The sequence below is a fragment of the Gopherus evgoodei genome, chromosome 13 (assembly GCF_007399415.2).
Source record: "Gopherus evgoodei ecotype Sinaloan lineage chromosome 13, rGopEvg1_v1.p, whole genome shotgun sequence".
In the NCBI taxonomy this organism is placed as follows: Eukaryota; Metazoa; Chordata; order Testudines; family Testudinidae; genus Gopherus; species Gopherus evgoodei.
Genome location: NC_044334.1, coordinates 3307507 through 3330043, shown reverse-complemented (window position 1 = coordinate 3330043; position 22537 = coordinate 3307507). Strand labels below are relative to the sequence as shown.

The 22537-nt window shown below is 44.7% G+C and overlaps 2 protein-coding genes across 11 annotated transcripts in view; one reads left to right on the top strand and one right to left on the bottom strand.

Annotated features, from left to right (window-relative positions):
- Positions 1-1984: 1984 nt before the first annotated feature.
- On the top strand, positions 1985-13096 carry TCHP (trichoplein keratin filament binding). Of its 3 annotated transcripts, XR_004002957.1 has the most exons (13): positions 2169-2397; positions 2854-3064; positions 3918-3974; positions 4988-5056; positions 7257-7430; positions 8404-8516; positions 8841-8907; positions 9214-9386; positions 10408-10489; positions 10758-10943; positions 11284-11427; positions 11499-11606; positions 12343-13096. XR_004002957.1 is itself a non-coding variant. In XM_030582607.1 (12 exons), the coding sequence occupies exons 2-12, from the start codon at positions 2855-2857 to the stop codon at positions 12373-12375; spliced, it is 1308 nt and encodes a 435-aa protein (XP_030438467.1). In that variant the 5' UTR covers positions 1985-2033; position 2854; the 3' UTR covers positions 12376-13096. The 3 variants fall into 3 exon arrangements, 2 of the variants coding, with proteins under 2 accessions (XP_030438467.1, XP_030438466.1); XM_030582607.1 differs by lacking the exons at positions 2169-2397; positions 11499-11606 and adding an exon at positions 1985-2033; XM_030582606.1 differs by lacking the exon at positions 11499-11606 and having other exon boundaries at positions 2170-2397.
- A 2086-nt stretch (positions 13097-15182) lies between these two features.
- The window catches only part of GIT2 (GIT ArfGAP 2), a 56101-nt gene continuing 48746 nt past the window's right edge, over positions 15183-22537 (bottom strand). For 7 of the 8 annotated variants that reach the window (XM_030582594.1, XM_030582597.1, XM_030582602.1 and 4 more), the window contains 2 exons: positions 20399-20462; positions 15183-19641 (listed from right to left, as the gene is read on the bottom strand). In XM_030582594.1, the coding sequence (XP_030438454.1) occupies positions 19429-19641; positions 20399-20462 (277 nt within the window). In that variant the 3' untranslated portion in view covers positions 15183-19428. Of the gene's footprint in view, positions 19642-20394; positions 20463-22537 lie in introns of all 8 variants that reach the window. The other variant, XM_030582601.1, reaches the window with a different exon arrangement.

Below are 22537 nucleotides of genomic sequence, written 5' to 3'. Positions count from 1 at the left end.
ACACAGAGGGTCTGAAGAGGGAATCTGTGTGTGCAAACATGTGTGAGCACAGGAGGTCTGAGGGGGAATGTGTGAGCAGCATAGGAGGTCTGAGTGGGAGTGTGTGTGAGCAGCACAGCGGGTCTGAGGGGGAACGTGGGCGTGCAAAGGTGTGTGAGCACACAGGGTCTGAGTGGGAGTGTGTGTGAGCACACGGGGTGTGAGGGGGAACGTGGGTGTGCAAAGGTGTGTGAGCACACAGGGTCTGAGTGGGAGTGTGTGTGAGCACACAGTGGGTCTGAGAGGGAACGTGGGCGTGCAAAGGTGTGTGAGCACACAGGGTCTGAGTGGGAGTGTGTGTGAGCACACAGGGGGTGTGAGGGGGAACGTGGGCGTGCAAAGGTGTGTGAGCACACAGGGTCTGAGTGGGAGTGTGTGTGAGCACACAGGGGGTGTGAGGGGGAATGTGGGCGTGCAAAGGTGTGTGAGCACACAGGGTCTGAGTGGGAGTGTGTGTGAGCACACAGGGGGTGTGAGAGGGAACGTGGGCGTGCAAAGGTGTGTGAGCACACAGGGTCTGAGTGGGAGTGTGTGTGAGCACACAGCGGGTCTCAGGGGGAACGTGGGCGTGCAAAGGTGTGTGAGCACACAGGGTCTGAGTGGGAGTGTGTGTGAGCACACAGCGGGTCTGAGGGGGAACGTGGGCGTGCAAAGGTGTGTGAGCACACAGGGTCTGAGTGGGAGTGTGTGTGAGCACACAGGGGGTGTGAGAGGGAACGTGGGCGTGCAAAGGTGTGTGAGCACACAGGGTCTGAGTGGGAGTGTGTGTGAGCACACAGGAGGTGTGAGGGGGAACGTGGGCGTGCAAAGGTGTGTGAGCACACAGGGTCTGAGTGGGAGTGTGTGTGAGCACACAGGGGGTGTGAGGGGGAATGTGGGCGTGCAAAGGTGTGTGAGCACACAGGGTCTGAGTGGGAGTGTGTGTGAGCACACAGCGGGTCTCAGGGGGAACGTGGGCGTGCAAAGGTGTGTGAGCACACAGGGTCTGAGTGGGAGTGTGTGTGAGCACACAGCGGGTCTGAGGGGGAACGTGGGCGTGCAAAGGTGTGTGAGCAGACAGGGTCTGAGTGGGAGTGTGTGTGAGCACACAGGGGGTGTGAGAGGGAACGTGGGCGTGCAAAGGTGTGTGAGCACACAGGGTCTGAGTGGGAGTGTGTGTGAGCACACAGGGGGTGTGAGGGGAACGTGGGCGTGCAAAGGTGTGTGAGCACACAGGGTCTGAGTGGGAGTGTGTGTGAGCACACAGGGGGTGTGAGGGGAACGTGGGCGTGCAAAGGTGTGTGAGCACACAGGGTCTGAGTGGGAGTGTGTGTGAGCACACAGGGGGTGTGAGGGGAACGTGGGCGTGCAAAGGTGTGTGAGCACACAGGGTCTGAGTGGGAGTGTGTGTGAGCACACAGCGGGTCTCAGGGGGAACGTGGGCGTGCAAAGGTGTGTGAGCACACAGGGTCTGAGTGGGAGTGTGTGTGAGCACACAGCGGGTCTGAGGGGGAACGTGGGCGTGCAAAGGTGTGTGAGCAGACAGGGTCTGAGTGGGAGTGTGTGTGAGCACACAGGGGGTGTGAGAGGGAACGTGGGCGTGCAAAGGTGTGTGAGCACACAGGGTCTGAGTGGGAGTGTGTGTGAGCACACAGGGGGTGTGAGGGGAACGTGGGCGTGCAAAGGTGTGTGAGCACACAGGGTCTGAGTGGGAGTGTGTGTGAGCACACAGGGGGTGTGAGGGGGAACGTGGGCGTGCACACACTGCTGGAGGAGGTTTGCACGGCTCCGCTGGGGAACCCCGCCCGCCCGGACGCACAGGAGGGACCGCGGAGGGGAGGGCGGGGCGAGGCCGAGCTGCGGGGCAAGGGTCGGTCTCGCCTCATTGCGCGCTCAGGGACAGCGTGTCCCTCGACGGCGCCCGTAGCCCCGCCCGGAAGCGTTGCCATGGTGCTGCGCGGCGGAGGCCGGAAGTGCTGAAGCCGTTACTGGTTCGCCGGCGGGCGCCGCTCGGAGTGAGTCCGCCCTTCCCCCGGTGCCGCCGCGCGGGCTCTGTCGGCAAAGGCCCCTAGGGGCGGCCCAGCAGCGCCTCGGGCCCCGCAGCCGGTGGCTGCATCTCGCCCGGGGGGCGGGACTCCCCGCTGCGGGGGGCCGAGCCGCGGGGACGCCCCCCGCCCGCGCTGCGCAGATGGCGCTGCCCACGCTGCCCTCCTGCTGGCCCAGCCGCAGCAGGGCCCTGGAGCAGCAGATCGTGCGGCAGCGGGAGCAGGAGGCCCGCTGGCGGCAGCAGTGGGAGCGGAACAGCCGCTACTTCAGGCAGTCCGGACTCTGCAGCGCCAAGCAGAGCCAGTGGAGCTCGCGCCGGTCCTATCAGCAGAGGTGAGGCCGGGCCGGGCCGGGCCGGGGGCTCCGCGTGCAAACACGGGGTCGCGAGCTGTCAGCCTCCACCCAACCCCCCTTTGCCTCCAGCTCTGTAACGGTGTGAAAACCTGTGTTTACATTGTGGGGGGGGGGGCTGCGGTGTGAAGGGGGTCACCAGGGCAAAGATTGGAGAGCCGCTGTTCTAGGGCCCTGGTATTAGGGCTGGGGGATCGCCATCATTCCTGTGACGAGGGCAGAAGGACTTGTGCATGCCCTTGTATGGGAGGCAGTGGACACTGGCAGGTCCAGCTTTCTTCTTAGTCTGGTAAACTGAGAAGGTTTTTGCAACAGCAAGTGGTTTGTGTCATTAGACTGACACACGGTCCCACTGCCACGTGTCCTGTGTTTTGCAGACTCTCTTACTCCGGGCTAGCAGGATGCTTAATCCTCTCTTCCATTGTGTGTCTTTGGTAGCATGAGTGCATATCACTGTGAGAAAATGAAAGAGGAAAAAAAAATCAGCTTGGAGCAGAGACGAGAACAACTTAGGAAACTTTTGTATGAGGAGCGAGAATTGCTAACAGCAGAACTCAGGGAGCTGAGACTGAACAAGGAGTCAGATCTGAGCAAGATCAGAGAGAGAAGTGAAGATTTGAAATCTGCTAGAGAAGAGCGTCGGAAAAAGGTAACTTGTGAGAAGTAGTCTGAGATGTGTGTGTAGGCTGAGCTGGGGTGCCCTTCTGTCCCTCTCACACCGGGGGCTGAGGGTAAGTCTCTCTTTGATTTAAAACTTGATTAGAGAAATAAGTGTCCCCTGTGTCTCCCTGATTTTGTGCCCTGCAGGAAAGGGAACTCATGATTTCTAAATACCTGTTTTGGGCTTGGTTAACTGAGTGTCAGACAACATGAGAGGAAGAACTAGTCTTGACGTCTTGCTATTGAAGATCCCTCAGCACTTTCTATAAGAGCTGGGGTGCTATCCTTGAGATCCTTACTAATTATACTCAGCCTAGTTCATATTGCTGCAGCAGTTTTAACTGGGGCAGTCATTCTTCACTTTCTCTCCTGTTGCTGCTTTCATGGGTGGTTGCCAAACTGAACCATGAATTGGCTGCATGTCACTGGTGGATGAGTCAATCCTTAGACAGTTTGCAAAGCATTTGGAGAGCCCCCTGGAGGAGAGATGCCAGATAACTCTATCCAGTAATATGTCTAAAAATTCTGGGGTTTGGTCTCTTATTGGAGGATTAAGCCATAATAAGAATAATCCCCCTTCCCCCCCCCTATAATTACAATAGTATGTGTTCCTGACATGCTGATGGGATGGCCAGTCCCTTTGATGTAAAGTGTTTTTTTTAATTCATTTTTTTTTTAAATGGATCTAGTAACATTCCAAAGATGTATTCACTAGCTGTCTATGGGGATTGTCTAGTGTTGTATTTCTCAACCCTGATCATACTTAACTGATGTTTTGGGAGATGTTAAAATTTGATCTACTCTGCTGTGGTCTGACTCTCTGCTGCGGTCTTTGTTGTTAGGTGGCTGAAGAGCTGCTGTATGAACACTGGAAGAAGAACAATACCAAACTCCGAGAGGTGATAATTATTGGCATCACTTCACTAATGTTCTGAGTGTACTAAATCAGGTTTTAGATTTTTAAAAATGAAGTAACAGATGTCAAACTAAGAAAATTATTCCACCAACTCTGCAGACCCTCAAATGCAATCACTAAAGTAGAAGCACCTCCTTGTGAGGTGAGATTGGTGTCAGTGCTAGAAACTAGACAGATAGCAAGATTCTCAGATACTTGGCTCTTGCCTTGTACTATAGGCTTAGATGCTTTTGAAAATTTTATCCGCTAAGTCCCTGTGGAAATCAGTGGGACTGAACTTCCTAAGGGACTTTGATTCTTTTGCAAATTATATCCTGTACCACTACAGTGCTGTCTTAGCCTTTGTTCTGCTGGCCCTCCACTCTTCCTGCTTATTGCTATATTCTTTAACATTTGTGATTATTCCCAACTAGTCCTGTGATTGGAATTGCTACCGGAGTCCTAGGGCTAGCAGGGGTGAGGAAGGCTGTACCAGTTGCATGTTCAGACACTGGCAGAAAGAGCATCCCACTGCTGGATGTAAAACATGCCACAACCACTGGTATAAAGGCTCACTTTGGGGTGGTGGGCAAATCTGCTGGAAGGAATTCTGCTGCTCAGTGTTCCATGCTGCAATCTGATCCTTAGCAGTGACCTGTATGGCTTGGGTAGAGGTGTATCAGTAGGCTCCACAGAGGCCTGTGTAACCTTCCTTGGCCAAAGAGGTTCACCAGCATCTCAGCTGAGACAGGCGATCATTTAGTCTCCTCTTCTGAAGGCTGAGAATCTCCCTGATACAGCCAAACCCAGGGGATTCTGCTGCTGCACCGTGGCTACCCCAGAACAGACAGTTGTCTGGGAATGCAGTGCTTACTAGTTAGTTATTTCTCCCTGTATGCAGAGCTTTTGCAATCCACATCATAGTTTCTTAGAGCCTGTTTCATATGACATAGTACAGATGGGAGACTGGACTGCACCACTTGATTTTTGTGATGATCTCTATGTTCCCTTCTTCAGATTGAGTCAGAGCTCCACAGGAAGCATGTGATAGACGTTTGGGGCGATCAGCTAACAGAAAAGAAGCAGGTACGCTAGGATTGCTCCAAGTTGGGATTTCTCAAACTTCATTGCACTGTGACCCCCCCCCCCACCCTTCTGACAAAAAAAATTACTATATGACCCCAGGAGTAGGGCCTGAGCCCCACCACCCAGGGTTTGGGCTTGGGCCCCAGCAAGTCTAATGCTAGCCCTGATGATCCCATTAGAATGGATTCGCAACCCACTTTGGGGTCCTGACCCACAGTTTGAGAATTGCCGCTCTAAGTCATACTGGTACCTCTTAGCTGTGAGAAGAGTGCTGAAATGTAAGAGCAGATACTATTTGGTTTTTTTGGGGTGGGGGAGAGGAATGCTCATTTTATCTGACCTCCCGCTGGGAAACCTTGCTTTCCGTAGAGATTTACAAGCCTTCCACCTCTTGTGGATAGATATTAGTATTGACTACCAAATACTCTCTTCTACTCAGTTGTGAGTGAATGTATAGTGGTGCCTCAGTGTTTTACATGAAGATAAGATCTTGCAATTTAATTCTGCCTCATCTTCTCTGTCAGGCAAGTATATAAATCTCTCCTCCGGCTTTATTTCTGGTTTGTTTTCCTGATAATATAAAACCAGCGGCATTGGTTAGTAGACTAAATATATTGCATGATTTGTTGTGGCACCAAGGGCACTGTTCCAACCTAAGAGCCCTAAATGCAGTACCCATGTGAGCACATCTTCAAGAACTTGTTCCTAAACCACAAACTAAACTTTGTCAAACTTAACAGTTTCAGATATCGAAATAAGCAAGGTCTTATTTAACCCTTTGGTTAGTCTGAAGGCAGCCCACAGCAGATGGCTACGTTGGCAGTGAAAGTACTGATTGTCAGGCTTCCTGGAGTGGCTCACGGACATGGGCCAACTACAGGGCAGACTGTTACAGCCAATTTGGAATTTGTGCCCTTGTTTGTATGTTCTGTAATTAGATTTCACCAACCAAGTATCAAGTGTGAACTCCTCAGGCACTATAACAGCCTTAACAGGCAGTCCCTTGGGGCACTCTGGTTTATCTTGCCATTATGATAGATGGACCGTTACACCAAAATATCACAATAATATTCAGGTATCGGAGGGGTAGTGGTGTTAGTCTGGATCTGTAAAAGCAGCAGAGAGTCCTGTCATGCTCCAATACGTCTGTTAGTCTATAAGGTGCCACAGGACTCTTTGCCAGTAAGATTCAGGTTACTCCCAGTCACCGCAGGTCATTTGTATCGTAAGTTTCTCACCAAAGACAATGCTTGTAGCCAATCCTATAATAAACTAAAGGTTTACTAACTAATAAAAGGAAATAAGAGTTATTAGGTTAAAGTAGGTAAACACACACACAAATGAGTTATAATCTTAGTTATAATCCAAAAGGTAATAGACGCTGCTGTAATGTGCAGGTTCTATATGTCCTGTAGGGCTTACCCTACTAAACAGCTGGGGATCTCGTGCTTATATTTTGAAGTTTTGCCTTCTCCCTGAAGTCCAGCCAGCACAGGGATAACAATTTCTTCTTGATGTGGATTTTATTCCTGTCCCCCAAAGTTCAAACTATTGCATGTCTCCTCTTCATGGGGAGCAATCAACAAAGTCTTTTGTTGGGCAGGAGATGACACCTCTTGCGATATATTAGTATTTCATATTTGTTAAGGTTTCTCTTCAGACTGGGGGGGTTTACAGTTGTAGAGCAAACACTTTTGTAGTTACAGAGCACACACTTAAATATTACCTTTTAACATGGGGTATCAACATAAGCTGAATACATGCAGCATCCTACAAGCATTTCATAAAATCTGAACTCATTCTTATAACTCTGATGTCTGTAGTAACACTCAGGTGAGCCAGACTGGTTTCCATCTATGTACTTGTCAGTATTCAGTGAAGCTTAGGGGCCTTAGCATGAGTTGGCATCACACAGATATAAACGTTATTTCAAATAGAGGGCTCCATTTCAGCATTGTCTCTTTGATCCCTTTAGAGGTGCATAAGGCTTTGAACTAATTTAAAAAAATTTTGGAATCCAGGGGCTCACTGGGTGTTCTACATGTTTGAAAAATCAGGCTTTTTACTGAAGTGACTGATAATCCAGGCTTTTAAAATGTTAGAATATTTGTATATATAAAACACCCTATTAGTTGAAATACATGTGATTTGGTATTGAATCACAGTTATTACGTTAAACCTTTTGTTTGGGCTCAATCAGCAAGAAGCAACTGAAAGAGAAGAAAAAAGACGGTATGAAAATGAATATGAACTTGCCCGAAGGGAAGCACTGGAAAGAATGAAACAAGAAGAAGAAAAGAGGCGGCTGGAAGAGAAGAAACGAGCTGAAGTGTTACTGCAACAAATGGAAGAACTGAAGTTCCGGGAGATGGAGGTAACCATTTAGTTTTCCCTCATCTGAAGCAGAGTGCACTTGATAGCCTCCAGTCCAGGTGGGAGATACCAGAGCAGTGAGTTTGTTCTGGAATCCTAGAAGGGAGAGGGCAGGCCAGTGTTATGATTCTGGCTGAATTTGTTTCTCAACAATGAGGTGAAGCAGCAGGGCCAGTGGTTCTAATTGGATGTGACATGGGTTCTGCTAGCAATGGCTCCTTATTTTCTACCTGCATGTTGGTACTTTCAGTGAGATTTAGCCCTGGGCCTTCATGTGTTCCTCCTCAAGTATTTGAGCACCCCAATTCCATCTGTTGCCTCAGAGAAAGGAAGGTTGTTTTAGGAACTTCAAGCATGAAGGCTTTTTTCCAACAGGAGTTCCTGCTTATGTCTCCAATATTCTAACACATTAAGGCAGGAGTGAGATTAGTGTGAGATATTTACCATACACAAAAAGAAACCACTTGAAAGAGAGTCTAGTTTTTCTTAGAAGTTCATCTCATTGCTGGCAGTAAAACAGAGGTTCACTTCTGAGGTGGGGTCCAGCCTCCTGCTGGAAGGAATTTGTCTCAAGAGTGTTTCATGCTGCTAGCTGCCAATACCTGAGAACACTTCCAGGTCAGGGAGGATTTTTTTCTTCTTCCCATCTCCTTATTTCCTACTGGAACTCGCAGGATCAGGCTTTAGGGCTACTGCTTTGTCAACAAGGACCAGCCAGTCATTGAGTCAAGCTGCTTCAATGGGCCTGGTTGTTATATTGGAAAGTACATCCTGAAGAACTTACCCTGTTCTAAGGGTAGTGCTGGATAAAGAGAATTGCAGATGCTACTCCAGTGTTGATGGGAAAATAAAAGGTTGTGCTGTGTAACTGGTTCTCTGTGCTGCTTTTGCCCTCCTGTAACTATAATGAATCTGAGAATGGATGGGGAATTTGGAGACCTTAGCTTCTTGAAATGCTATTCCTTTTATAACAGGCAACAAAACTGAAGAAAGAGCAAGATAATTTACTAAAACAGCAATGGGAGCTGGAGGAGCTGGAAGAAGAGAGGAAGCAAATGGAAGCATGCAGGAAGAAGTTGGAGCTTGGGTATGATATGGTATAGTTCAATGCTGTGGTTTTTGGGAGAAAGCCTTTCCTGTGTCCATGGTAGCACTTACTGTATGTGGGGATATTATCAGTGTCACTGTGGGCTGTATATGTTAATTTACTTAATATTGTATGTCTGGAAAATCCAGAGCAGTGGATGGGCTAGCATTTCAAATATAGAAAAAAAATCGCACTAATGCAGTAAGAACTGTTCCCCCACCAATGCTTACAGATAGTACTAGTCATGGGTCGCTTTTCTGAATGTTGCTAAAAGAGAACATGGGAGTTTGGAGCTAGTATGGTTTTGTATCCTCTTTTTCCTAGTCGCTTTTTGAGACATCAGTATAATGCCCAACTAAAGAGACGTGCACAGCAGATACAACAGGAGCTGGTAAGACAAGACCAGAGGTCACCTAAGTTCTATGTAGTACACTCTTCTTGCACTAAAAACTGCTGCTTCTACATGTTGATTACTTTGTTTGCATATCTCTTGTCTGTCCAGAGCCTTACCAAGCTCCTTCCATCTCCCCCTGGTGGAATTAGGGCAAGAGAAAATTAGGAGTGGTGGTGAGGCTCTGTTATGAGCTTCCAGTGTGTGATCAGTCTTGACATTAGCATGTTTGTGCACATTGAGAATTTACTTCCAACACGGTTTGAAAACCTGCTTTGTGTGTGGACTTTTCTGGCTTTTCTCTAGGAGATGGACAGGCAAATACTATTAGCCCTTCTAGAGAAGGAAGATGAGGACCAACGCCTCCACTCGGCTAGACGGGAGCGGGCTGCTGCAGATGCTGCCTGGATGAAACATGTAATTGAGCAGCAGCTCCAGTTAGAAAAGGCACGAGAGGCAGAACTGGAGACCATTTTTAGGTGAGTCTGACACGCCTCCTGTAGGTGGCTGGAGAGAGTTTAAATGTGATGAATGATTCCCTTTAAAAACATCCTCTTAAGTTGGTAGAACTCTGTAAATGTTACTTTGTTGATACACACAAGGGACAGCTAGAAGCCATCTTCTTCCTGGCTTCGTAGTTAATCTGGCAGTTTTAGAAGGAAAGGCTGATTACATAGAGTCCTGTGTTACAGAAGTAGGGATGGGTTTTAGGTCCTTTTCTACTTGCCATCTTTTCTGTTGAATGGTTTAGCCATCCAGTCACAATGTGGAGGTAGCACCAGGGTATCAAGGTGAAAGGACGCAGTTCCTTTGGCTGAAAAGCATCAAGACCTTCTGGTTCCTTCTTGAGGGGAGTGATTCCATAATCCGTCTCTTGCTGCAACTAGTACTAGAGTTAATAAACAGGGAGCGACTATTTTTAGAAGTAATGGATTGGCAATGGTGAACAAGTCTGATCCTTGCCCATCCACATCGCGACTCGTCAGGCTTTTCTGACAAGAACTTAAAACCAGCATTTGATCATCCAGCCAATGAGCTTTGGGGCCCACGTATGACTTCTAAAGTTGTGTGTCTCCTTTGTTTCTCCAGAGAGATGGAAGTTGAAAGAGAATCCACTGTAACCCCACTGACTTCAAAAAGTTTCCATGGGGTGTGAGTGGGAGCAGAATTTGGCTCAGTGAAAGCTAGAGGAGTCAGTATGATGATTCATGCCCAGACAAGTCAGGCTGCCGAGGAACTTTCCTTGCTAGACCTGCTGTTGTGGAAGAGAAGCTTTGCAAACTAAATTTTCTGGCAGGGCCCTGGCTTCCCATCCCCACTGGAGGCAGGAGCACTCCTGAGCATAAAGTTTATAACAGACAAATTGCTTTCCTGCAGTGTTCTGCGTACACATGTAAACTAGAGAGGCTGCAGAAAATAGGGTATTGAAGGCTTCTGTTCCTGTCTCTCTCTATTGCAAGCAATAATGCTGGAGATCAACACTTTCTCTCTCTCCTTCAGGGAAGAAGCTAAACAAATGTGGGAAAAAAGAGAAGAGGAATGGGAGAGAGAGAGGAAGGCCAGAGACAGACTGATGAAAGAGGTGGTGCCTTCTCTACAGCGATTACTCTACGGGCTGAAATAAGGACTTTCACAGGGGTGTATTATTTACACAGAATACATTTTAGAGGCTCAGTAAGGCATGCTGGTTAGCTCTGTGTTGGGGGATGGGCTTTTCTGCAGGCCCAGTGTATTTTCTGAGAACTGGGTTAACTGTCTAGATGAAGATTTACTAGGTTTGGTTTCTGAGTCTAGCCCCTTTCTTTCTATTTACCCTATTTCTTCCCTTCACCCCGTTTAACTCCAAACAGGTTCTTGCAGGCAGACTGTGTCAGATCCAAGAGAGGATGGAGCTAAATCGCCATGCCCAGCAGGAATGTGTAAAATACCGGGAACAGCTGATTAGAGAGCTTGAGGAGGCAAAAGAGCTAACTCGTCGAGAGAGAGAAGAAGAGGAGGAACTAAAAACAGCTCGCAAACAAGAGTTGGAGTCCCAGGTAGAGCCCAGGTCTTCATCAAACTTGCACCCCAGGTCACTTAGGATGCTGTTAGCAAATCAACTTTGCTTACCCAGTTTTGCTAGATTTTAGTGCATGGAAAAATGCTCTTAGATTCCTTAGTGTCAGAACAAGATTCTCGGCAACTTTCTACTGAAACTTGCCCAATTTTGCTAGCAACGGTAGAGTACGCACACAAGCAGATGTAACTGGCGCTTAGTCAGGTAACTAGGATGGATCTGACACTGATTCAAGCCTTGAGTCCTGACCTTTTCCCCCCTTTTAGTTTGAGTCTCTACCTGTGATCTCACTTTAATAGCATATCTTTAAAAATACTCAGCTTGCAGAGCATCACCTCCAAAAGCAGGAAGAGTTACAGCGCCAGAAAGAGGAGGAGGAGGAAGCAAGGCTGGCAGAGCAGCAGTGGGAGGAGTTAGTGCAGCAAGAGGCCAAGCGCATGGCTGAGCGGAGCTATCATAGTAAGGTAAGGAGCAGGATCCTTGACAGGACCAGATGGAATCATGCACGTTGCCCACACTAACTTTCCATCCCCAGGTAGTTCATGGTGTTTGACAATGGAGGTCAGCATGCCGCAGAGAGTAACCAGCAATTGCCTCTGAGCACAGTTCCTCTACATCAGGAAAAGTCAGAGCTGCTCCTGAGGTGGGCAAAGGTTTCACACCTAAAAATGCTCTGTTCTGTCATTGCAAGTTCACTGCCTCTCCCACACTGTCATTTCTAATAGATCTCCCAAATGAAAAGTGGCCACTGTCTCTGGAAGGTTCAGATTGCCATGGTATTGTCTCAGGTGTTGCCCGTTTCCTGTCTTTTGCAGATAGTCATTTTATCAGTCTTTTAAAGCAAGATCTTTCACTAGTGCCTCAAAGTATATCCCTAGTTCAGTCCATGCACTAGGGTGTGGCTATCACCAGGTGATTCAGTGCTGCTCCCAACATCCCCTTCTCTGCCTAAGAACCCAAAAAAGCTGCAAAAGAGGCAGGACCCTGCTAGTATTCTGGCAGCAGGAATGTTGCATTTGACAAACTCGTTTTGGAAAGTTTCCTGCATGCCCAGAAAAAAACATGTCCTATGCCAGCTGGCTTCTAATTTTAGATGATACGGCAGAGTGGCTTTATTCTTCTCCCTTTACCATAGCAGTGATAGTAACCTTTGACACATTCTCATTGCTTGGCACTCCGATTTTCTTTGGAGAAGTGACTATCCAAGTCACTGATGGCTTTTCGTGAAGGGTGTTCTCTTGTCCATTAATAGAACATGGTACTTTCTGTACAAACCAGAATGTCCACTAAGGGGCCAGCACTTTGGGTATTATGTGCCTGGGAGTTTAATTCTGAATGTAAAATTCTTACGGTACTTCTTGCTGTTGACTTTCTTCCAGCCCCGTGGTCGTCCAAAAACAGCGTGGACCTGAGAAGGATTGCCCTTAAGTTCTGAGGCGTGAGCATCATAGCATCAGTATGAAGGACTCAATGTTGCAGGCTGTGTGCCTGATAAACAAGATCAGGATGGTGTGGAATATTTCAAAACCAAGAATCAAGGTGCTGTCACTATGAGATTGTCAGGAATAGTTCATGAAGCTGATGGAGATGTGCTCAGTGCAAATGAAGGGTGAAGTTTTCAAAAGCATCCGGTCAAATTTCCCCTGAATGCTGCAGCAGCAGCAGCGGTAGGCCAATGGAGGTTTACTTGAAAATACTATCCTAAGTGTGGAGAGGGCCCTACATCATTCCAGCTGCTTCCAGTGTTTAGAAGCTGTGAAGTGACATGATGTTACATGTAAGGCAAAGTCGACTGTCCACCTGCACTTAACCAGGAAAAACAGTGGTGGAAGAATAAATATGCAGACAGCTTTAAAATAGCTGCATGTATTCTTGACTAACGCAACCCAGTTGAATCAATGATACTAAACCACTGACTGTTGCTGTTTATAGCAGAAAGCTTTCTTTAGCATCATGCCTTTTCTATTAACCCTAAGTAATGTTTGCTCAGAAATCCCTCCTGTGCTTCCTTATCCCCATGCATTGTAAAACAGTGTTTGTGAGAATTGCAATGCCACAGTGTCAATTCCTGACACAAGTTTCATTTAGGATCTAGGACTTTAAAGACTAATAAATATTTACTTGTCTGTTTTAGATTTACTCTATTTGAAGCTTTCACATACCATCTCATTTTCAAAGAGAGCCCTGCCTTGGATGTGCTTATTACCAGCTATCTCGTGAACAGTACGGCACTGGCCTTCACAATGGATGCCCCTGGTTTGAAATTCGACACTCCTAGGTCTTTGAAAGTGGGGCTTTTCTTAAAAAACTAACTAGCTCACCCTTCTTCCCCCACTAGAAGAGTGTACGAAAGGGAGAAGTGATTCTTCTCCCCTGCCCCCTAACTGTACCTTTGTCTGAGGTTCAGAGCTCTTCAGTGACATTACAGCTCATCTCCGCTGCTGGAATCAGAGCTTCAGCCTGTACAGGGGTAAGGTGGCAGCTGTTGCTTCAAACTACCTCTTCCTACTAATCTACTCACCTGCACTAGGAGGGCCAGTTGAGTTTACTCTGCCTTTTGTTAACACATGAAAACATAGCTATAAACAAAACTGTTACATTAGATGTTCTTACCCCCCTGCTACATTAGGGACCAGTGTGAAATCCCTGGTTTGGGTGTTGTATGCTTACCAAGACTGAGAAGCTAGTACATGGAGTGAGGTGGGGCAGTAGTCCCAGAAAGCCCAGGTAAAGAGGTGGTTAGTGCTGTGCACGTGGAGGTTTGCATCTTCTGCTGTAAAAATCTAATCTTGACGTGTATTTTTAAAAGGAAAACATGAAATAGCAACTGCTGCCTAAAATTCATCAAGCTCATCCAGTACTTTCACCTCACGGCGTTGTAGGTTAATCCTCTTGTTTATTTTTGTAAGCAGATTATTTCACTGTAAGAGAAGGCAGCAATGTGGCTGAGCTCAACAGTTCAAGTAACTACTGCTATGAACATTAAGTGAGACAGCTGCACCCACTTAAACATCGACTAGAATGGACAATGATGTTTAGGCAACTCAGATTCTACACATTTGCTTGAGGCGAGTGGATTCAGTTGTATTGGAAGATTCTCCCATTGTGCTAGCGAAGACCCATTTTGTATTACAGGGAGTTAGAACCTTGTTAATTCAAACACTAGTAGCAGAAGCTCTTCTCAGCTTGCAAAAGTAAATCATGAGTTGAATGAATTTCCATATGTAAATCCTCACACAGGTGGTGAGGGCATAGTGAGTTTCAAGAGGGGAAAATGGTATGAGATACATTCCATGTTCATGATACAATTCAAGATTGGCACCATAACACAATTACACAAATGAAGGCAGACTTTGTCTAAGGCCAGGTCCACATGAGAAGGGGTTTGATAGTATAGCTCTAGTGGCAAATCCTTCTAGTGGAGGTGCAGTTACCAGCAAAGAAGTGCTTGGCCTGTATAGCTCACACCAGTTCCCCACGTGAAATGACCCACGCTACCAAATGTACGTTGCCAATATAAAAATGTCACCAAAAATTAACACCTCTAAGCAACATCACTGTACTAGGAAGAGTTTCTAGAGTCCACCTGGCATTATAAAATACAGAATAAAACTTAGCTGTAGTTCAACTGGGCACCATTACATTTCATATTGCCCCAGCACTCATTTGCTATAATCTCCCTTTCAGCTGTCAGTGGTGGCTTTTAGTTTTATATTGTGCAGGATTTCCTTCATTGCCTGCCAAAGCCACTCCTGAAGTGGCAAGGATGGGTTATTAGAGCCTGGTAAAAAATGTGACCATTTGATGGAGGCAGAATGAAGGAGTAAGAGAAGTAGCTGAATTTATTGGCAGTTTTCAATCCTTTATAATTTTGTAATTTAACTGGCTGAAATCATTGAGGATATTCATGCTCTACAGTTAGGAACCAGGTAGAGGTATAACATATGGCCCTTTGCTACCACATCCCCATCTGTAACAGCAGTTGAGACAGACACTTACTGGCACATAGCTTCTCTATCTTCTGGATTTGGCCTACTGATGCTAGCAGGAAAACTAGGACCAGCCAGGATAAAGAACAAAGAACTATGGTTAATTCATCTATTTTAAATAGGCACTGCTTCTCAGTGCATTTGTTACACAGAGATGAACTCCTTTTGCACTGTTTATAGTACCATCTTGTATGTACTATGTATTTGGCCCATATATGCCAAAGGCGAAGCACTTTAAAAGCCTGTTTATTGCATAAGTAGCAGGCAAATAATCCCAAACAATTTTATAACACTTAAAGGGTTGTACAGTAATTTTATGTAATACAGTAAACATTAAAGGCTAAATCATGAGTACAATATGGACAGAAATACAAGTTCATAAAAAGGCATTTTCACTTTCCTGTGCAGCATTTTTGTAGAGAAAGGATTACATTTCTGTAAGCGCAAGAGGGAAAACATACAAGTTATTTGAAAGTAGGGTTCCGGCCACAGGAAAAAACCCACATCTTTTTGCATCTAAATTACTCCAGGTATTTTAATAGCTCCTGCCCCGCAGCCATTGTCTACACTGCAATATAAGACCAGGGTTAGTAGAACTCAAGTTAGCAGACCCTGGGTTTGTTCGGTTAGGGCTTGAGAATTTGTCTACACTGCAATAAAACACCCACAGTGGCCACTGTCAGCTCTGCAGGGCTACAAACGTTGCAGTGTAGATATCAGGGCTTGAGCTGAAGCCTAGGCTCTGGGACCCCGCCCTGTGAGCCTGTCAGTTGATACAGGCCAGCCACAGATGGTTTCATCGCAGTGTAGACGTACCGAGCATCTACACTTGTCTATATCCACAGGTTAGGAATGGCTGAATGCTGGGTCCCAACAGGGAGCTCCAGCATCTACACTGCATTATGCAGGCCTGAGTCCTAGCACCCGCCAAAAGGTGGCTACTCTAGCCCTTTGTTCATGATGCAGCGTGGGGGAATTTGACCATCTGCCAAACTTGACTGTCCAGAGGACAATGAAAGTCAGCCCATGGGGTACTTTTGGCAGGCTCCAGAGCACAAGTCCAGTAGGGCCATGCCTACTCTGCAAAGCAATAAGGGTTGAACGCTGGGTCCTGGCTTGACCCCCCAGGTTCCGGAACCCTTGGCTAGTACAATTTGGGGGTAGGCTGGAGTCTGAGCTCAAACCCTTGGCTTACAGAGCAGCGTAGACACAGCCACTCAGTCCAAAGCGTAATGCTACACAAGCTTTGGGCCCCATTGACTACTTTGACAAACACCAACAATGGGTGGAGGAGATTAATAGATTGAGCTAACCAGGGTTTGGTTGGAGTAGAGTCAGCTTTTGCTCCAAGTGCCATTTCCATAAAGTGCACCTCTGTCCTCTTGAAAGGAAGTACGAAGAATACTGCAGATATCACACCAGATGTATAACTGCTTAGTGCAATAACATGCTACTATGACCAATACGTAAGTAGAACAGGACTATTTAGACAAGGTGCAGCTTACCAACAGGACCATAAAACTGATGTTTGACATTTAAAAAGATATCTAGATACAGAATGTGAAGTGGGTTACACTTTAGCCACACTTGTATAGCTCATCAAGCCAGAGTCTAATTGAATCGGGTCCTTGCAAAACTTGCCGCCAACAAAGGAAAGATGTACAGTTATTCATCTGAAGGGACTTTTCCAGTTTTGGCACTGAGCAAGCATTTAAAAAAGTTGATATCCCTGAATAAAATTTTAGAAGACATGAAATCTCTGTTTCCCACACAGGATATGTAAAAACCATGTGTAGTGATGTCCTGATGGATACCAGCAAATAGCATGCTTCATGTTCCCACTGTGCTAGTTCAAAGAAGTTCTTAAGTGAGGTTATTCTATTTCATACAATGCATTATGAGTGGTTTCATTTTGGTAATAGGTTTTAAAAAATACCTCTCTACAATTCAAATCACAGCCTTGTCTAAATGCATTTCCAGATGCTTAGAGACAGCGCTAGATACAGGAGAGAGGACAGGATAAATTATTTATGAATCAGACTGCAACAGGATTATCCCCTACCTACTTTCTTTTAATCCCAAAATAGTACAATACTTTAAGAAAGGCAGTTGATTACAACATCAGCATCCAACAATATTATGGCACTTATTCAGTGTTTATATATACATACAAACACAACCTCTGAAGGTTTAATTTTTGTTTGTTAACCTAAAACACAGCTAATTTTTATCACCAAAAAAACCAATTTAAAGAACTGTGATTTAGCAAACTACATAGACTCTGCTTACAAAACAGTAGACAGCCTCCTACAATAGAGTGTTTTTGAATCAAACATTTATGTGAAAAATAAATTTAGCATTTATATATTCAGACAAAACATCATATGGTGACTCCTGACCAGTTTACCTGTAATCTCACACTTGAACAGTAAGTAACACAGTGAGAAGACTAACACGGCAAACTGCATGTGTATGGTCCTATGGCTTTTGGAGCTCCAAAAGAAACTATGAATTGTAGGAGTATTTTATAACAAGGGAAGGTGGTTAGCGTGGTGGAAAACCTGCCTTCAGAGTTCAAACTTCCTCATGTTTTTATATGCATGTAACTATGTATAACATCCAGTGTTTATAATCCAGTCATTATCTGATGGTTTAGCATCACTGGGAAATAGCTATGTAAAGTGTTGGTATAGTTAGAAACAATAATGAAGAACTACAACATATCTGCTCCCTCTTTGCATCTTATCTTCTCATTTCAACAACAAAAATAATTCAAACTACTACTTCCTTTTAGCTCAACAGCATCTGCACAGCTACAGAGAATCACAAAACATGATAGTTAACTAAGTTCCCATTGCAAGACCAAAGTCTGCCCTCAGCTGTTTAGCCCACTGCAGATATTGGTACTGTACAGGTGTTATTGAGTGCCTCTGAATCTTCATTACTGATTACATACGAATCAGAACAGTTGATGTGTAGATCTCCGGGGGAGGCTGTAGGACCTTAGCAGACAGGAAAAACATCTTTTTATATATGAACTGAACAAATTGTTTGTAGCCAGCCAATCTCATTTTCACAGGTTCACTTGCAAATAGAACAGTGCTTTAAGTGATCGTCAAACAGGTCAGCAGGCATGAGGTCATGTTTTTCAAAGAACTTGACTTAGGAGTTTAAGTCCACATTTTCAAAGGTGACAGGCACTTAGGAACCTAAGTCTCACCGACTTTCAGTAAGACTCTGGCTCTTTAAGTACCTGCGTCACCCTTGAAAATGAGGATTCAGGTAGTTTTGAAAACTTTACTCATGATCTTTAAAGAAAAAAGTACTGGAACTTAGCTAGGCAATACATTAAAGTGGTTGGTTAGCACATGGTGGGTTGTGTATTGAAGGTGACCCTGAAGGTAGGGTCAATCTGTATATAGTTTGTAGTTTTTGGAAGCTTGGCATGAGAGGTACTATATAAAAAGTGTATTTTTCACATTCCACTCCAGTGAGGTATAGCTATGATGTACCGTGTCAGGCATGGCTTCTTTTGAACTGGCCCTCTTATCTTCCATTTTAAAGAAATCACAGAACTCTTTCGTGAAACTGCATCTAAAAAGATATTAAACAACAATACTGCTGCAAACCAAACTGCCTTAGAGAGGACACTAAAATGGGAATAAATGCTGTGGGAAACGTCAAAGGGAGTTTTTCAGAGAAAGGAAAATGATGGGTTGTAACCACTAATGCCTTTCTAAAGTAACATCAAATCTATAGACTAGTGGCATAGTGACAACTAAAAGAAACTACTTAATCTCATGCTTCCTTCCAAAATAGATAAAAGTGACAAAAGACCTTGTATAGTTAACATGTAATAGGTTTGGATGCCCACAACTACTATGGGTTCAGCAGACTAAGGACTGGTTATTGCACAACAGCTGATATGGAACAGAGAATAAAACTTTGTATTCAATTCTCAGGAAGACAATATAAAACTTCATTCTACTGATTGTTGAACAGTTACACTCCTGCAGCCTTCAGAGTCCACTGTCCTGCTGAGAGAGAGTTTGTTATTCAAGGGGATTCACCATACAGAGCAGTTCAAGGATGTACAGACCAAAGGCGAGATTCTGCCCTTTGATCTGCGCATTTGACTTCAATGAGAGTTGTGTGTGCGCATGTGCAATATCCAAAAGCAGAATACAGCTCCAAGGAATCTCCGTTAAGAACCTCTGATACAATGCAGGCATGTGATATTGGCTCAACAGCTGTTTGCAACACACTATATTCTGTAATTAAACTGGCAACACAGGCACAAAAATAAGGCAGTGGGTTAAATTAATCTTTGAAAGTTGTTAGAAAACATGCAAAAATAATACGGAGTTTATAAAAGTTTAACTTGCCCCCTTAGTTTTCTTGTAAAAATCTGAAAAGTTACATGTCTAAATTTAAATTCCAATCTTTAAAAACCAAGACTAAAAAACCCGACGGGACTCAGTTGTTGTTCTCTTTGGTTGTGATGGTAACCAGTTGTTTAGCAGCCTTGGCAATGTCATATGCACACTGAATCACTTGCTGAGTGACCAGCTGGATGTCTGTGGTAGGGCATGTCTCTATGGGCAGGGTTTTTTTGCATTCAGACTGGAGTCTGTAGGCACTAGATGTCAGTAGCCGCAGCGACGTCCTTACCAGCTCAGATTTGGGCTTCTAGGAAGGGAAAAGCAAACAAAGCTTGAGCGAGTTAGCACGGATTATACGCAACTGTTTTAGGATGACTTTGAGCATGTCTGCAAATGCTCTCATACTGTAGCAAGGTGGCCTGGACTCTAGCTCTTTCCTTACCAAAGACCAGGAAAGGAAGGGCTTGTAGGGCACCCTGTGGCAAGGTAAGACACTGGGCAGAAGCAGACCCTTTGGAATTCACTGAGACCCACACAGAGAATTATTTGCTCCCAGGAAGCTGCCTATAAAAGACCTGAGAAGTGGTCTAAAGACTCACGAGATGACAGGTTAAGCAAAGTTCTGGTATAGCTCCACTGCTGTTCAACCAAGATGTAAGCATCCTTGGCCTATGGGAACTGTGGGCATTTCATCTCAACCAACCTGCGGTTTGCCAACTACCCACCCACTTGGCATGGTGACAAATACAAAGGTGCAAGGCCTGACAAAGACCCTTGTCCTCCCTCCTATCTATCCATCTTTTGCGTTTTGTTCATTGCAAAAAATCTAAACCCAGGGAAGAACCACTGGGAAATAAAAAAGGAGCGAAAGCTTAGGAATTTTAAATTTCCTTATTGATTTTCCTATCAAATCAACACGATCAGAATGTCCAATCAGAAATATTTCATTCATTGCACCAACTTCCCTTAAAGGTTCTTGTGTCACAAAGCCTTAAAATGAGCGAGACTGAGCGCAGAATACATTTGAGAAACATTGCCCCTGCTGAAGAAATAAAGCAACTTACTTTTGGGAACAAGGCTGCCATTTCTGTTACTGCCACATGTATTCTCTCCGAGCATGGTATATAACTGCAAGAAGATGCAAAAGATATTCAAAAGCAGCAAACACATTGAATTTTCTTGAACTTCAATTAGTTAGTGACTATTTCTCCAAAAGCAAACCAGTTAACAGAATGGCACATTATCTTCTAACATTATCTTAGCACAGCCTTCAAACAACAACTCTAGCAGATTCTTTGCAACACAGAAGTCTGATGAGGCTTCCCATTGAAACATTCATTAGTAAATTATGTACAAATCTGTGTTTCAACACACTGTACTACAAACAACTTCAGGAAAAGCAAGAACTTCACAGCTTTGCTTTAAATAAATTAAAGTTTTAAACTATTCTTGGATTAACACCGTTTAGGGGGGAAGGAGTAATGGGTTGCACACACTATCCTGTATCCAGCACTAATATCCTGATCCGTACTCAAGTATGGAAATACATGCTTACAAATGTGAAAATGGCACAAAAGTTTATATGACTGACATTTCCTAACGTCATGATTTGTACATTCAAATTTTAGAGTTTGGCTCTGCATTCCCACAGAAGTGGCACAATATGTTCTAGAGGGGTTTATCAGCCTGTTCAAAATGTAACATGTCAGAGATTTTAAAAAGTGTGTGTGTGTGTGTGTGTGTGTGTGTGTGTGTGTGTGTGTGTGTGTGTGTGTGTGTGTGTGTGTGTGTGTGTGTGTGTGTGTGTGTGTGTAAGTAAAAAAGTAAATGGCTAGAAGACAATTGCAGGCACAAAATAAAAGTTCCAGATTCTGCAGTTTAAAGGGTATTTTAACTGGAGACATCAGACTGCACAAGTGTATCTAAGATCCCAGAGTGACTCTCAGATCCCAGGCTGAGTGTGCAGGGCTGACAAAAAACAAACACATTCTTGTGCGTGTACACTGAGATCAGATTTAATAATGGAATTTTCTGTACAAGCCCCAAGGCACTATGAAACCAAACTTTAGTAAAAGATTTAAGTCAGTAAGCTGCCAAGTCGAAGATCTATGCAGATTTAGATATATACTAACCTTGGAAGTGGAGCTGAAAAATCTTTAAAAACAAACAAACAAAAAACCTTTTATTTAAACGTTTAAGTTTTACACAAATAATATTTTGTCAACAATTTGGGATGATCAAAATTAGAAATGAGACCTACTGGGTCACCATGTCCATACCCTGGTAGCCAGTGCAGACTGCTTTCCTACAAATGATATTCTTTGGTTACATTTATGAAGTTCAGAGTTTCTCCAAGAAAAGAATTGCTATTTATCTTTACATCAAATCTGCATAAAGCTATTTTCAAATGCTCAGCAGCAATATCTAAGGGGTATGACCTCCACAGACATTTTCACCAGTAATCTCCTAACTGATCTTTGAAACACACATTATAAAGATAGATCAAAGCCTCAGAAACTGACAGTGCACAGGATATTGTAGTACTGTTGTAGCCATGTGGGTCCTAGGATGCTAGAAAGACAAGGTGGGTGAGCCAATATTTTTTATTGGACCAATTTCTATTGGTGGAAGAGACAAACTTTTGAGCTACACAAAGCCTTTCTTCAGGAGACTGAAGACGATAAAAGATCGAATAAAAAATTACCAACATCCACCTGGTCTCTCTAATATCCTGGGACTGACACAGCTACATGTTGTGAGAGACAATTCCAGGTGGAGTGGCCTGTTAACACCTCTGCAGTCATAGGACAAAAAAAGGGGGGTCAGTGGGTTACTGATTGTTGTAATAAGCCATAAATCCAGTGTCTTTATTAAGAGCATGATTTTCAGTGTCTAGCAGTTATGAATTTAAGCTCCCAGGCTCACCTTTTGAAGATGTTGTGCAGGTTTCCTTTTGAGGATGAGGACAGAGATCATTCTGTGAAAAGTGTTCGCCTGCGGATGCTGTGGGGTTTTTGTCTGATTTTCTGAGAGTTCATTTGAGGGTGCTGTGACTGTCTGGTTCACCCACATAATTGTTATTGGGGCATTTAATGCACTGAATGAGGTATACCACATGTTGTCATAAGCACGTGTACGACCTATGGATCTTGAAATGTGTGTTGTGGGAGGTACTGAATGGTCTTCTACAATATGTGTTAACT

Excerpts from the sequence above, each read along its gene's own strand:
- TCHP (XM_030582606.1), top strand. The coding sequence starts at position 2,207 with ATGGCGCTGCCCACGCTGCCCTCCTGCTGGCCCAGCCGCAGCAGGGCC. Across the intron at positions 9,387-10,407 it reads GAACTGGAGACCATTTTTAG|GGAAGAAGCTAAACAAATGT; the intron begins GTGAGTCTGACA and ends TCTCTCCTTCAG. Across the intron at positions 10,490-10,757 it reads GAGACAGACTGATGAAAGAG|GTTCTTGCAGGCAGACTGTG; the intron begins GTGGTGCCTTCT and ends AACTCCAAACAG.